The sequence below is a fragment of the Rosa chinensis genome, chromosome 5 (assembly GCF_002994745.2).
Source record: "Rosa chinensis cultivar Old Blush chromosome 5, RchiOBHm-V2, whole genome shotgun sequence".
Taxonomy (NCBI): domain Eukaryota; kingdom Viridiplantae; phylum Streptophyta; class Magnoliopsida; order Rosales; family Rosaceae; genus Rosa; species Rosa chinensis.
Genome location: NC_037092.1, coordinates 89,560,705 through 89,576,492, shown reverse-complemented (window position 1 = coordinate 89,576,492; position 15,788 = coordinate 89,560,705). Strand labels below are relative to the sequence as shown.

Here is a 15,788-nt window from a genome sequence, read left to right as displayed (position 1 = left end):
TGCTTTTCTAAGTGATTAAGTTGCAACTCTCCCCTAAAAGTTTAATTTATTTGTATTATGTGGATGATGGAATATGATACACTGTCAATTCACTTGATGCTACAATGGAATGTACATGGAACAAAAAGTTCTAGACAGACCTAGATTTTTAAGCTGATAGGAAGTAAGTTGTGGTATACACGTGTGAACTTTCTTAGTTCAATACAAAACCAACTGATACTGTGCTTATAGGACAGTTTGATTATCCAATGTAATGCTCCAAAAGTGGGTGTGGGTGTGGGTTGGTCTATATTTTAACATTAATATATAGTTATTATACGTACACACCATAAACATGTATTAGTCCTAGTTCTGCCATTAGAAGAATTTATATATGATAATGAATGTTAGGTAAGGTAGTAGAAACTAACAGTAAGCTTCCAGCTTTTGGGGAATAGTGTGAATCAGAAGTAACAATTTAATTACTGTTATGGTACAGTAGAGAAGAGGCTGCTGAGGAAGGAAGGAAAGAAAGAAAGAAAGGAAAAGAAATGTGATGGAAAAAGATTGGTGGGAATTGAAGTCCCATTCCACCATGACCATGTATGCTAATTGCTATGCATGCTGTGCGCACTAAACAAAGTCTGAATATATTTTTGAAACCAAAAGAAACAAAAAGCTCCCAAAGAGTATGTGGGCCCATTTCTGCCATGGCCAAGAACCAGCACCCACCTCAACCCCCTCATTCCATCATTACCATCAAGAAAGAATTCTCTCTTACTCTTTCCTTTCATTCTTCAACAACAAATTGTGTTTGTGTTAGTGTGTTTGGGTTGTACCCATTCAATTCAACAAAGTTCCCACATCAAAACCACTTCTCATTCTTCACTTTTTGTTCTTCTATTTCAGGTCTAAATCCCATTCATCTTTCTGAAACAAAGACACAATCTTGGTTGTGGTGATGGGTGGTTGGTGAGGAAGTGGGCTTTGAGTTGTTTCTGGTTTTGGTAAAATGGGGAATTGTTGGTGCAGCAGGTGGGGGGAGCCTTCAGTTCACAGAGTCTCATCCAATGCAAAGTCAGGTTGGTTCTCTTAAACCTTGCTTTTTTCTGTTTTAGTATATTTTTTATTCTGGAGATGAGTTTGTGTTTCTGTTCTTATCTCAGTAGATTAGTAACAGATTAGAGTTGGAACTTTTGATTCTAATGATCATGCTCTGTTTTGGATCCTCATATATAGTTAGTGGATTGTGGTGTCGTTTCCTCCTACAGGAAACTCTTATGAAATTCGGAGATCAAAATTACATTTTTTCTTTTAGTAGATATGCAAGAGTTCTGTTGTGTAATATAAAGGACAAAAGAAAAGGAACAACATATACTTTCACTTTTCCTATATGTCCACCTATAAAGGATTTACCTTTCCTGTAAAAAGCGGATGAACCTCGATTCTTATAGTGTGGCCTATTCGCTTTACCTAGGTGCATCCTTTTAGGTTCAAAAGTAAAATATTTCCCTTTCATTCTACTTCTATTTTAGATGTATGTTCCTTACTTTGGGGAAATTACTGATCTTTTAGCCTCCTCATGGTTCATCACGATCATCAATGATTTTTCCTCTATCTATTGTATGAAAATTGTTACTAGAACTAACTTGCAGCTTAGGAGGTTAAAAAATTAATTACACATCTTTTTGCTCATTGTATATTTTATCTCTTCATTAAGTTCATGGAAATTTTTACTTGTGTTGCTGTAGAGTATTGATCTTGATTTGTAAAAGAATTTCATTTGACCTTCAAAAAGCTGATACTGTATACCACTTGATTCCTTTCTTCTGTTCTCCTAGTCTTTTAAGTTCTTTATATAGGATTCACTGTCAAGTTTGTCATAAGGGAAATTGGTTTGATGCTTGCTTGTTATTGCATTTGATGATTGGATGTGTGACAGACTCTTAACTTTCTTTTCAGAATCCCCAAAAGTCCAGAGCCCCTCAGTGAACCCTAGGGAGGATGATAGTAAGCTGCCATCCAATCCTGAAGAAGTTGAGATCCTACGTCGTGATTCAGCTGCAAATCCATTGATCGCATTCACATTCAATGAACTAAAGATAATCACTGCAAATTTTAGGCAAGATCGTTTGTTGGGTGGTGGAGGATTTGGAAGTGTTTATAAAGGTTTCATTACGGAGGATTTAAGAGAGGGACTCTCTTCCCTTCCAGTAGCCGTCAAGGTTCATGACGGCGATAACAGTTATCAAGGTCACAGAGAATGGCTGGTAAGCTTCTGTTCAATCTTTTAATCTATTAGGAAGATCAAAGAAAAGAAGAGAATTACATCATTGTCATGTTGTATGCATGATCTTTTCTTCCTGTAGTGTACATAGTCTAAATTATATCAGGTCCATTAAGAGCTGTGTGCATTTCTAGGCAGAAGTCATATTTTTGGGGCAGCTTTCTCATCCAAATTTGGTAAAACTCATTGGATATTGCTGTGAGGACAAGCAACGGGTGCTGATATATGAGTATATGGCTCGGGGTAGTGTGGAAAACAATTTATTTTCAAGTAAGTAACTAAGCATTTCCAATCACTGTTTCTTCTATAGTGAGTTCCTATCAACATTTTCTGATTAAAATATATGCGCCTAGAGAATTATGGGCTCCTTTTGGGGAGGCAAAATATAACAATTGTGAAGCAATATGACTCACCAGGCATAAGGATTTAGCATAAGGATTTAATAGAATGTTGTTTTCATTAAATACTAATTGCTTCTTGCATCTGTCCTCCTTCGATAGTTCAATGATTGACTTGGTGCATAAATTATGAAAACCCAAATCGTAGGCCGTAAGGTGATCCATTAATGACATTGGAGTATGTGGAATGGACATGCTAGGATATTGATTCTTTTGATGTTCTTAAAAGAAAGGATAAGCAAACAAGTAACAAAAATTGATGTCCGGAACCTATCTGCATATTGTTTTCAAAAAAAGAAAAAAGAAAAAAAAAAGAAGCTTATCTGCAATCTTGTCAGTTTCATGGTAACAAGGATAGATAAATGTCAGAAGGTGGCTATATGGTGCTACAATTCAATGATATCATGGTATGTCTTCTAATAGTTGGTTTCAGCTAGGAATGATCCCTGAAAGGGCATTTAGCCATGTACATATACTTTTTTTTTTTTAATGTTTATTCAAGTTGCTAAGAGATGATCAATCTGAAAATGAAACATAAAAGATCAAGACTTGTTTCAAGAAAATCCTTATATTTGAGAAAATATAAAAAGTTATGCTGTTAGGACTTTCATGGGCTGATTCTTAAGACTATCTCACATGCGTATTCCCTCCGTTTTCCCAGGAGTGCTGCTTCCTTTGCCTTGGTCCGTAAGGATGAAGATTGCTTTTGGTGCAGCTAAAGGGCTTGCCTTTCTCCATGATGCAGAGAAACCTGTTATCTATCGTGATTTCAAAACATCTAATATTCTGTTGGATCTGGTTCGTATATACTTGCTCTACTTTTTTTTTTTTTTTTAAAGTTAAAAGAAAGTTGAATCAGTTGGACTCATTGAACTTTCATCTGAGGCTAGTGATATTTAAAGGATTAGACAGTAATAGTAATATTCAAAACATAATGCATGAAGAACAAGATCACCTAGGGTGAGGTTGGATGGACAAAAATTTCCAGCATGAGAGAGAGGCCAGGTTCATATATTCTTTATGATACCCCTTCCAACTTAAGTTGGAATGATAAATTTCCTAGATTTCCAAATACCATCATGTCAGTTGCATTGGTCTAGGCTTGGGCTTTCATAATAAATCCTAGCACGTACTATTGTTTCTATGTGGTCATGAAAAAATCTAGGATTGGTGGAACAATCTTTATCCTTCTGAGTAATTCCAATTCATTTGCTTAAATACAATTGCACTTTCTTGTGCATCTAAAACAGGACTACAATGCAAAGCTTTCTGACTTTGGCCTTGCGAAAGATGGACCAGTTGGGGACAAATCTCATGTTTCCACACGCATAATGGGGACGTATGGATATGCTGCACCTGAGTATATCTTGACCGGTCAGTCCTTACATCACAAATTTAGACACATTTATGTTCTCATTGTTGTTGTTCTTGTAGTTCTTGTTGTTCTTATTATTATTATTACTATTTTATTTGTGCGTTAGGAATGTCTTTGGAACTGTGTGGACATAAAATCATTCAATCTAGTTTTCCCTGTTACCATCCAAAATTGATATTGAACTGTTGAACATGCCACTGAAATTAATATTAGATGACTAATGATGAATGAAGCTATAAGAAGTCGCTTGTGCTCCCCAAGTCATAGCTTTGAAACTAACATAATGTTTTTCAATCTCTATGCAGGCCATCTTACTCCTAGAAGTGATGTTTATAGCTTTGGTGTTGTTCTTCTTGAACTTCTGACTGGAAGAAAATCTTTAGAAAAGTCACGGCCAGCCCGAGAACAAAACCTTACTGATTGGGCTCTCCCCATGCTCAAAGAGAAGAAGAAATTGCTCAACATCATTGATCCAAGACTAGAAGGAGAATATCCTATTAAAGGAGTGCACAAGGCTGCCATGCTGGTCTACCATTGCTTGAACAGGAACCCAAAGGCAAGGCCTCTGATGCGCGATATTGTAGATACTTTGGAGCCTCTGCAGGTCAGTGATGAAGTTTCTGCTGAAAAAACTGTAACAGAGATTATTCAGTTCCCTGATGGTGAAATTAGAAGAAAAGAAGAGTTGCTGTAACTGACATGAGTGATTCATTTATTTAGATGGGAGTTTTTGCATTGGATAGATGGTCTTGTGTGTATCGGAAAAGTATACGGCTTCCTTTATTTCTTTTTGGTCCCTGGTAAAACTTGGTTGTGTGATGATAACTTGCAATCAAATTATTGTAACTTGGCGTAAATATCAATCTAAAAGCAGATGCTTTTTTTGTAGATGATATATTTAGCTGCCACCGACTGGTACTCATCTTCCCTAAATTTTTGTGGAGTTTGATCTAATATGAGTTGGAAATTGTGATCTTATTCTATGTTAATACAGGGACAAGAAATGTGGTATAAAATAGATTCTCAGTGGTTTGTGCCATTTGTTCGTACAGAGAAGAATGTGTAGCTTTTGATCCTGTAGATTTCTTTTGTGTGCGTGTGTGTGTATTACATTCTCATATATCTTTCTTCCCAATGAGTTTTCTTCTGAAAGTTTTTGCAACTTGAATTTATGTTCATTTGGGAAGTTTTTTTTTTTTTTTGGATAAATGGGGGCCAAGAGGCCCAGACACAAATAATACTACAAATCAGAAACCACATTCCTAAATCTAGGACTTTCACACAAGTTATCAAGCAGGAAGGGCATCACTTGTGAAGGGGGTTGCTCCATGAAGTGCCCTCGGTGTCCAAACCAACCTTGGAAAGCACTTCAGCAACCTAGTTAATTTCTCTGTAAACATGCGTAATTTCACAACTCCAAAACTGTCTTCTCAAAGAATTGCAGCAGTCAATGGTGGTTTTTAGAGGGTGTAACTCATCCACTCCATGGTTGATTAAATTTACCAAAATCTCATAATCACACTCAACCAAAAGATGATGGCATTGGGAGGCTGAAACCATCTTTAACCCAAGTAATAAACCCCACGCTTCAGCTTGCAGCACAAATCCACAACCTAAATTTACGGTGAAATCAGAAATCCACAAGCCTGTGTGATCCCTTAACACACCACCAGCAGCAATATTACCATTTTGTTGCCTAGCACCATCAACATTTAACTTGTAGAAATCTGTAGGGGGTTTAATCCAGTACATACCAATAGTAGATTTCTTAGATTTCCTAGTATTACTATTATTTGCAGACATCCACTCTAGCAACATCAATAATCACCTCACTAGGATTAAATGGAAAATGGAAATCATTGTAAAAAACAGCTCTGTTTCTCCATTTCCATAAGTACCAACAGGTATACACAAAGATAGTACATCATTTTAGATTGGCATAATAGGATTTCTTGCATTGAGTATTAGCAAAAAAACCATCCATACCAGTTTAGCTGCATAGTTCTTGAAATAGAGTCCAGGCATATGACCTGACTCGACACTCACTGAGCAATTGGGCAATCTCTAAGAAAGTAACGGTCTCAAGTTGATCATGACACACAGGGCAGTAACAATCTGTGGTCAACTTCTTTTTGCTTTTTTTCAAAGTACATTAGTGAGAATCTTACCATGACAAAAGCAGCCAAAAGAAAGTCTTCAGCTTAGGTGGAATAGGAAGTTTCCATAGAAAAGGCCAAGGGAACTCCTTAAAGTGTTCTTCATTCAATCGAATATGATAAGCGGATCTCACGGTGAAGTGACCATTACTGGTACTATTCCAAATTATCTTATCAGGACCACAACTAGTAGGTATTTTGACAATTCTATTAATAGCTCTGTTGGTATATATACCTCCCAGACACAAGCACCGGAAGCACAAGGCTTATCTAGCTATCAAAAGATAACAAAGGAACTCCCAGCCGGGAATCCTGATACTCCTCGAGGGCGGTATCGGAAGCCCAGTCATCTCACACCGAATGAAATGAAACCATGCTCCCCTAAATCCATTACATAAGGATCATCTCCAACACCCAAAAGAGGTAACTGTTTACTATCGTCTTCCATTATCTTTATTTTATAACGATACTGACTTAAGCATCGGAGTGTCGAATGCCGGCACACCCGGTCTTCCCTTTGACCTTTGCTTGTTTTACAGATAAACGGTCTTCCCTCTGACTTTTCCATTATCTTTATTTTATAACGATACTGACTTAAGCATCAAACTCAATGGTGGTTTTTAGAGGGTGTAACTCATCCACTCCATGGTTGATTAAATTCACCAAAATCTCATAATCACACTTAACCAAAAGATGATGGCATTGGGAGGCTGAAACCATCTTTAACCCAAGTAATAAACCCAATGCTTCAGCTTGCAGCACAGATCCACGACCTAAATTTACGGTGAAACCAAAAATCCACAAGCCTGTGTGATCCCTTAACACACCACGAGCAACAATATTACCATTTTGTTGCCTAGCACCATCAACATTTAACTTGTAGAAATTTGTAAGGGGTTTAATCCAATACATACCAATAGTAGTTTTCTTAGATTTCCTAGTATTACTATTATTTGCAGACATCCACTCTTTAGCAACATCAATAATCACCTCGCTTGGATTAAATGGGAAATGGAAATCATTGTCAAAAACAGCTCTGTTTCTCCATTTCCATAAGTATCAACATGTATACACAAAGAAAGTACATCATTTCAGATTGGCATAACAGGATTTCTTGCTTTGAGTATTAGCAAAAAAAACCATCCATACCAGTTTAGCTGCATAGTTCTTGAAATAGAGTCCAGGCATATGACCTGACTCTACACTCACTGAGCAATTGGGAAATCTCTAAGAAAGTAACGGTCTCAAGTTGATCATGACACACAAGTCAGTAACAATTTGTGGTCAACTTCCTTTTGCTTTTTTTTTTTTTTTTTTCAACGTACATTAGTGAGAATCTTACCATGACAAAGCAGCCACAAGAAAGTCTTTAGCTTAGGTGGAATAGGAAGTTTCCATAGAAAAGGCCAAGGGGACTCCTCAAAGTGTTCTTCATTCAATCAAATATGATTAGCAGATCTCACGGTGAAGTGACCATTACTGGTACCATTCCAAATTATTCTATCAGGACCACAACCAGTAGGTATTTTGAGAATTCTTTTAATAGCTTTGTTGGTATATATACCTCCCAGACACAAGTACAGAAAGCACAAGACTTATCCAGCTATCAAAAGATAACAAAGGAACTCCCAGCCAGGGATCCCGATACTCCTCAAGGCGGTATCGGAAGCCCAGTCATCTCACACCGAATGAAATGAAACCATGCTCCCCCAAATCCATTACATAAGGATCATCTCCAACACCCAAAAGAGGTAACTGTTTACTATCGCTTTCCATTATCTTTATCTTATAACGATACTGACTTAGGAATCGGAGTGTTGAATGTCGGCATACCTGATCTTCCCTCTGACCTTTGCTTGTTTTACAGATAAACGGTCATCCCTCTGACATTTCTATTATCTTTATTTTATAACGATACTGACTTAGGCATCGAAGTCAATGTTGATTTTTAGAAGGTGTAACTCATCCACTCCATGGTTGATTAAATTCACCAAAATCTCATAATCACACTCAACCAAAAGATGATGGCATTGGGAGGCTGAAACCATCTTTAACCCAAGTAATAAACCCAACGCTTCAGCTTGCAGAATAGATCCATGACCTAAATTTACGGTGAAACCATAAATCCACAAGCTTGTGTTATCCCTTAACACACCACCAGCAGCAATATTACCATTTTGTTGCCTAGCACCATCAACATTTAACTTGTAGAAATCTGGAGGGGGTTTAATCCAATACATACCGATAGTAATTTTCTTAGATTTCCTAGTATTACTATTATTTGCAGACATCCACTCTTTAGCAACATCAATAATCACCGCGCTAGGATTAAATGGGAAATGGAAATCATTGTCAAAAACAGCTCTGTTTCTCCATTTCCATAAGTTCCAACATGTATACACAAAGATAGTACATCATTTCATATTGGCATAATGGGATTTCTTGCATTGAGTATTAGCAAAAAAAAACCATCCATGCCAGTTTAGCTGTATAGTTCTTGAAATAGAGTCCAGGCATATGACCTGACTCCATACTCACTGAGCAATTGGGCAATCTCTAAGAAAGTAACGATCAGGTTGATCATGACACACAAGGCAGTAACAATTTTTCGTCAACTTCTTTTTGCTTTTTTTCAACGTACATTAGTGAGAATCTTACCATGACAAAGCAGCCAAAAGAAAGTCTTCAGCTTAGGTGGAATAGGAATTTTCCATAGAAAAGGCCAAGGGAACTCCTCAAAGTGTTCTTCATTCAATCGAATATGCCCTAGTACAAAAAGGGGCTAAACACCTCCGGTTTTAATGTCAGTTCTTTACTGGAATGCCCATGGCTTTGCTAATGAAGACACTCAGCGGGCCTTTAAGAAATTAGTATGTACTCATAAGCCTTTGTTAACTTGTCTCTCTGAACCATTTGTTTTGCCTGGTGCCATACCAAACTCTTACTGGAATTCGTTGAATATTAATTTGTCTCTTTTTGCTACTAATTACCGGGGGATGCAAGACCCTAATATGTGGTTGTTGTGCCATGTTGATCTCAGTCTTAACCTTCTGTCTTCAACGGACCAACAAATTATAGTTTCTTGTATCCTAGATGGAGTTCATTGTACTGTCACCGCAGTTTATGCAAAGACTACAACTCAGGGCAGTAGGCAGCTTTGGCAAGATTTAAATACAGTCCATGAGACCTTGATTCATGGGTCTTGGTTGATTATGGGGGACTTTAATTGTGTCTTGGGAGTGCATGAGAAGCGGGGAGGAAATGTTTCTAATGCAACAGCTTGCCGAGAGTTTCAGCAAATGTGCACGTCATGTAACTTGCTGGAAATTGATACTAAAGGGGTCTTCTTTATTTGGTCAAACCGTCGAACTGAGGTCAAGCTTGCAGGGCTTTTGGCAACTTAGAGTGGTTCGAAGCATGGAGATCTTTTGAATGTCGTACACTTACTAATTAAGGCTACTTCTGATCATTTTCCAATTATGGTTTCATGTTTGAGATTGTCTTTTGTTCCTAGAGCTCCTTTCCGTTTCCACATTACGTGGCTTCAACATCTCGGTTTCACCGACATGGTGAAAGCGTTTTGGATTAGTCACTCTGTTTTTGGCTGTCCCATGTACATTTTGGCAGCTAAGTTAAAAGCAATGAAATCTATGCTGAGGGCTTGGAATGCTAATTCTTTTGGTGATATCTACCTTCGAGTTAAATCTGCAAAGGAGGAGTTGGATGGCTTGTAGCAGGAAATTTCAGATTTGGGGCGGTCAGATGAGCATTTCAGGAAGGAAGATGAGGCTGCTGTAAGTTATCAGACTGCTTTGTCTATGCAAGAAACTTTTCTTCGAAATAAGTCTTGAATTCGTTGGCTTTTGGAAGGGGATAGAAACACTTCTTTCTTATATAATCTGGTGAAGATTCATTGGGTTCATAAATCTTTAGTCTCTATCAAAGTTGGGCAGCAAAGACTTCATGGCCATGATCAAATTGCTTCACATGTGGTTCATCACTTCAGCTCCTTATTTACTAGGGATCTTAATCTCATTGATACTGGGTTGGTGTCCTGAGTCATACCTTCTTTTGTGACTGCAGATGAGAGTGCAAGCCTAACTGTTAAAACCACGGCGGAGGAAATTCATGGGGCAGTTATGAGTTTAGATAGTTCCAGCTCTCCGGGTCCTGACGGGTTTAGTGGCTCATTTTTTCAAGCTTGCTCGGGGGTAATAGCTGAAGATGTGGTTGCTGCGGTTTCTAGCTTCTTTGAAAATGGTTTCATATTGCCCCACTTTAATTCCAACTTAGTCACTCTGGTTCCAAAGAAGGAAGATGCTGATAACATATCAGATTTTCGCCCAATTGCTTTTGCCAATTTTGCTTTCAAGATAATAACTAGAATACTTGCTGATCGCCTTGGTCTAGTGGGGTCTCGGATCGTTTCCTTGAATCAAAGTGGGTTTATCAAAGGGCGTTCAATTATTGACCCAATCATCCTAACCTCTGAATGTGTGAACCTTCTTGACAAAAATAGCTCCTGGGGTAACATTGCCATAAAGTTTGATATTAGTAAAGCTTTTGATACTCTTGATTGGAATTTTCTGCTTAGGGTTCTCCATGCTTTTGGTTTCGACCCGGTCTTCATTACTTGGGTTGAAAAGGTCCTTCACTCTGCATGGCTTTCTATCCAGATCAATGGTCAATCCTGTGGATTTTTTCAATGCTCTCGAGGGGTTCGTCAGGGTGATCCACTATCGCCGTTGCTTTTCTGTTTGGCTGAGGAAGTTTTAAGTCGGGGCCTCTCTAGGTTGGTGTCTAGCAGCAAGATTACATGCATTGCAGCTCCAAGGAGGTGGTTCCTCCTTCCTATGTTTTATTTGCAGATGATGTGATGATTTTCATGCAAAGTAATCCTCATCGCCTTTGTGTTCTGATGAAATTTATGGATGAATATTCTAGTAATTCTGGTGAGGTGGTCAACAAAGCTAAGTCTTCAATTTTTCTAGGCAAACATGCTAAAAGGCGTAAGATCAATATTCAGCATGTTTTGGGCATTAGGGAGTCTTCTCTTCCCTTCACTTATCTTAGGGTTCCTATTTTCCAAGGATGCCCAAAGCCCAATCATTTTCGTGCCATTGCATATAAAGTTAGATGCAAGCTTTCTTCTTGGAAGGGTAAAATGCTTTCTCAGGTTGCAAGATTACAATTGATTTCTTCTGTAATTCAAAGCCAGCTCCTCTATAGTTTTCAAGTCTATGCATGACCGCTTTCTCTTCTTTTAAAAGTGTATAGTTGGACTCAGAATTTCTTCTGGCCCGGGACCCATTAAAGAGAGGTTCTGCTTTAGTTGCTTGGGATACTTACTGCCTTCCTTTGGATCAAGGTGGATTAGGCTTGAAAAATCTGATAAAGTTTAATCGAGCTTTGCTTCTTAAAAATTGCTGGCGTATTGTCAATGCTTCGTCTACTTCAGCAGCTTTTATTAGAAGCCGTTTTTTTCTCTAACAGCATGCAAATCTTAAAGTATTATCAGTGGTCCTTGGTTTGGCTAGGCATCAAAAAGTTTTGGCACAGGTTTTACTCAAAGCTATTTTGGGTGGTGGGGGATGGTAATAGAATTAATTTTTGTTCTAACAACTGGTTAGGCTCTCCAATTTCAAGCACTCATCACCTCACTTTAGTGTCAAATTCAATCATGCCAATTACTATTAGTAAGGCTATTAAAAACAAGCAATGGTCTTTGCCTTCTTTGTTCTCTTTTTTCTTTCCAGATCTTGCATCTAGGATTATGTCTATGGTCTTGCCATTGGATAATGCCACATACCAAGTGTATGGCCTGATAATGCCACAGGGCAGCTGACTACTAGAGATGCTTTCCATTTTTTCTCACCACCAAGACCCACTGTGGGTTAGAGTAAATTGGTATGGCATAAGGCCATGCAACCACGTAAGAGTTTGGTGGCATGGAAGATAATTAATAGAAGGATTCTTACTGATGATGCTTTGCAAAGAAGAGGTATTAGTTTATGCTCCCAATGTTCTCTTTGTCGTACTCAAGGTGAGACACTCAATCATCTATTCTTTGATTGTCATCTAGTTCATGAGTTTTGGAGTTGGCTTGCCTCAATTTTTCATGTGCAATTAATGCCAGGCTCATGTCTTTTGGACCTTATCTCCCATGATTTAATTCATACCATAGTCCACTCTACTAGACAATTATGGGGTTTTGCTTTTTGCAATGCTTTATGGTGTCTTTGGACTGAGAGAAATAAGATTTGTTTTGATGAGGCTTCTTTTGATTTAACAAGGTTTAAGCATTTCTTTCTCATTTCTTTGAAGGAATCTGCTTCCATCCATTTTGCTCCAAGTGTAGTAAACTCGAGAGTTCATAATATGTTCAATGTGCTTGGGCTCTCGTCGTTAATAGTCAAAGCTCCACAATTTATTCCTGTGCAATGGGTGTCTCCACCGGTTAATTGGTTGAAGGTCAATACAGATGGTTCTTTTCGCGACTCAAGCACAGCGGGTTCTGGTGGTATCTTCAGAGACCATGATGGCTTATTTCTGGGAGCTTTTGCCAAGAGAGTTGAGGTCCCAAGCGCCATTGATGCAGAGGTGTTGGCAGTGAATGAAGCTTTGCAGATTGCCTGGTCAAAGCGATGGACTCATATTTGGCTTGAAACTGATTCATCACTTGTAGTTCATTACTTCCGAAATCCATTGCTTGTGCCATGGAGGCTACGGGTGGCTTGGAATAATTGTCTTTTTTTGGTTCGAATGATTCAGTTCAAAGTTAGCCATATTTACAGGGAGGGAAATATAGTAGCAAATGCTCTAGCAAACTATGGTGCTATTAATGTTGGCTCTAGTTGGTGGGATGCTTTGCCTGCCTTCATCGCTGGCCCATATGGCCGTGATTTGTCTTCAGCAAATGTTTATAGGTTTCATTAGACTTTTTTCATTTGTTCTATTTTTAGTTTGTCTGTTAAATTTAGTTGGTCCTTGTATTAGCACATTCTTGTTTTGGTTTTTGTATTGCGGAAATGGTTTAGGTCTAGTCCCCTATTTCTCTGGACTTTTTCTTATTCTTAATACAATTTCGAATGAGGGCAAGGAGTTAGCCCTTATTTCGCTTCTATAAAAAAAATATATATATGATAAGCGGATCTCATAGTGAAGTGACCATTACTGGTACCATTCCAAATTATCCTATCAAGACCACAACCAGTAGGTATTTTGACAATTCTATTAATAGCTCTGTTGGTATATATACCTCTCAGGCACAAGCACCGGAAGCACAAGACTATCTAGCTATCAAAAGATAACAAAGGAACTCCTAGCCAGGGATCCTGATACTCCTCGGGGGCGGTATTGGAAGCCCAGTCATCTCACACCGAATGAAATGAAACAACGCTCTCCCAAATCCATTACATAAGGATCATCTCCAACGCCCAAAAGAGGTAACTATTTACTATCGCTTTCTATTATCTTTATCTTATAACGATACTGACTTAGGCATCGGATTGTCGAAAGCCGGCACACCGGTCTTCCCTTTGACCTTTACTTGTTTTACAGATAAACGGTCTTTCCTCTGACCTTTCCATTATCTTTATTTTATAATGATACTGAGTTAGGTATCAAAGCGTCGAAGGCTGGCACACCCCGTCTTCCCTCTGACCTTTGCTTGTTTTACAGATAAATGAGACCGATAGCGATAGTAACAGAACAAGACATCCCGTAATTCGGCTGGATTAGACATCTCTCTACATACCTGAAACATTTGGGAAGTTGCCGATGGTTCTACGCCAAAAAACAAAGAAAAATAAAATAACAGATGGAAATTAACTTCAAAGCAGCAAAGGTAGACGATAGATCTGGCCACTGGTGACATCATGGGAGTGACATCACCACCATATATACAGTTGGCTTTGTGTGTTGTCCAGATTCATCTCTGTGCCTATGTTTGTGGACCAAACTATATAAATGTATATTTATTTTGTGCTTATCTAGCCTTGGTTTTACCCAGAAATTAGAAACAAAAAACAAAAAATTCTGGTTGACACGTCGTGCTGTCTGAGAATTTTCATGATAAAAAGTAACTGGTGAAACTGGTTGAGCTCAGTTTTCATTGGCTGAAAATTTGATTCCTGGCTATATAGCTGGGACGGAGTTGGCCTAATTAACATTCATGGGAGCCTCATGATCATAACTATGGCGTCGGACTTGTTAGCTAGCTAGCTGATTTATACATTATTTCCCATATCAGGCTTAATTATATATCAGAAAGAGTGAGTGATATTTAATTACTTTGATTGCTGCTCTATCTCCGCGCTCTTGAGCTCACATACAAATTACACAGCAAGGAATTCAGGGATTTCTGGATAGAATCGCAGCCACGAGCAGGAGTAGTACTAAATCGCTGTAATATATATGTATGTCGTCTTCGATCTCCACCCTATATATTTTTCAGATGTTCTCTTAAATATCAGTTTTTGATTCTCACTTATTTCTCTCTAACTACAAAAAAAAGATTTGTTGAAAATGCTTCAGAAAATAGTAGTAGTAGTAAGGAATTAGTAAGAATAGCAGTGATAAGTTTTCTGAGGAGCCGTACGGTAGATGGCTTTTGTTAAGTAAGTACTCAAAAATATCTTTAGATTCTATATGAGCTATGTTTACATTTTTTTGATCTACTGCATGATCCGTTTACTGATGTAGAGATTGAGAGGGAGCAGTTTCAGATCCTGAGATGTATTAGTTCGATCTGCATGAATTTCATAGTATTTAACATGCATATATGTCCGATTATCGATTGATTTTATATAGGGAAACTGATCATCATGATGAGGATGATCAGATATACGGAGAAGGAGAGGAGGTGCAAGACAACACCAGCTCAGGCGGAAGCAACAAATTGGTGATACCAGAAGATGGCTACGAATGGAAAAAATATGGACAAAAGTTCATTAAAAATGTTGGAAAGTTCAGGTGAAGTATTACATATATGATATTGATCTATTTCATACACTAGTGCTTGATATATAGCTAGCAAATGTTAGTTAATTAATGGTTGAATGAATGGTGATGGATCGATCAGGAGCTATTTCAAGTGCCAAAACAGCAATTGTAGAGCCAAGAAGCGAGCCGAGTGGTCGAGCTCAGAGCCTGATGAACTTCGAGTAGTGTATGAAGGGGTGCACAATCACACCGATAATAATGCCTCATCTGCAGGATCGGCTTCACATTCACAGCAGCCGGATTCCTCATCATCTTTAAATCCGAGTACTGATGCAAACCGGTATGACTTGTACACACAAGTTTTTGGTAATCAACAAGGAGATAAAAAAAGTTGAATCCCTCGTGCAGAAGCAGGTTAATTCACACAGTACTAGTTCTACGATTGGCTTGTTTGTTTATAGTCTTGTACGTGCAGCTAGCATCTTACCCCTTAATAAATTGGATAAGCCTCGCCATTTCAACGAGTTGCATGCCAGTCTGTAATTGCAGTACTGCAAAGAACTAGAATAACCTTCTGCTTTGCCCTTGGTCCATCTATATATATCTACGGTATTTCATTACATTACACTTGTACAAGTAACCCTGGTCAA

General features: G+C 38.3%; 2 protein-coding genes across 3 annotated transcripts; both read left to right on the top strand.

Moving 5' to 3' along the window:
- Positions 1-586: 586 nt before the first annotated feature.
- Positions 587-4,929, top strand: LOC112166745 (probable serine/threonine-protein kinase PBL16). Of its 2 annotated transcripts, none has more exons than XM_024303641.2 (7): positions 587-742; positions 889-1,061; positions 1,942-2,249; positions 2,401-2,536; positions 3,326-3,462; positions 3,915-4,038; positions 4,345-4,929. In XM_024303641.2, exons 2-7 carry the CDS (start codon positions 992-994, stop codon positions 4,731-4,733), a joined length of 1,164 nt encoding a protein of 387 aa, XP_024159409.1. In that variant the 5' UTR covers positions 587-742; positions 889-991; the 3' UTR covers positions 4,734-4,929. The 2 variants fall into 2 exon arrangements, with proteins under 2 accessions (XP_024159409.1, XP_024159410.1); XM_024303642.2 differs by having other exon boundaries at positions 587-797.
- Positions 4,930-14,295: 9,366 nt separating this feature from the next.
- LOC112167851 (probable WRKY transcription factor 3) lies at positions 14,296-15,758 on the top strand. Its single transcript, XM_024304941.2, has 3 exons — positions 14,296-14,612; positions 15,007-15,168; positions 15,278-15,758. Coding segments are annotated over exons 1-3 (420 nt in total). The 5' UTR covers positions 14,296-14,610; the 3' UTR covers positions 15,534-15,758.
- Positions 15,759-15,788: the final 30 nt, after the last annotated feature.

Bases quoted from the DNA above. Each gene is read 5' to 3' on its own strand.
- LOC112166745 (XM_024303641.2), top strand. From the start codon at position 992: ATGGGGAATTGTTGGTGCAGCAGGTGGGGGGAGCCTTCAGTTCACAGA. The intron at 2,250-2,400 runs GTAAGCTTCTGT...GTGCATTTCTAG, and splicing joins AAGGTCACAGAGAATGGCTG to GCAGAAGTCATATTTTTGGG. The intron at 4,039-4,344 runs GTCAGTCCTTAC...ATCTCTATGCAG, and splicing joins ACCTGAGTATATCTTGACCG to GCCATCTTACTCCTAGAAGT.
- LOC112167851 (XM_024304941.2), top strand. The intron at 15,169-15,277 runs GTGAAGTATTAC...TGGATCGATCAG, and splicing joins AAAAATGTTGGAAAGTTCAG to GAGCTATTTCAAGTGCCAAA.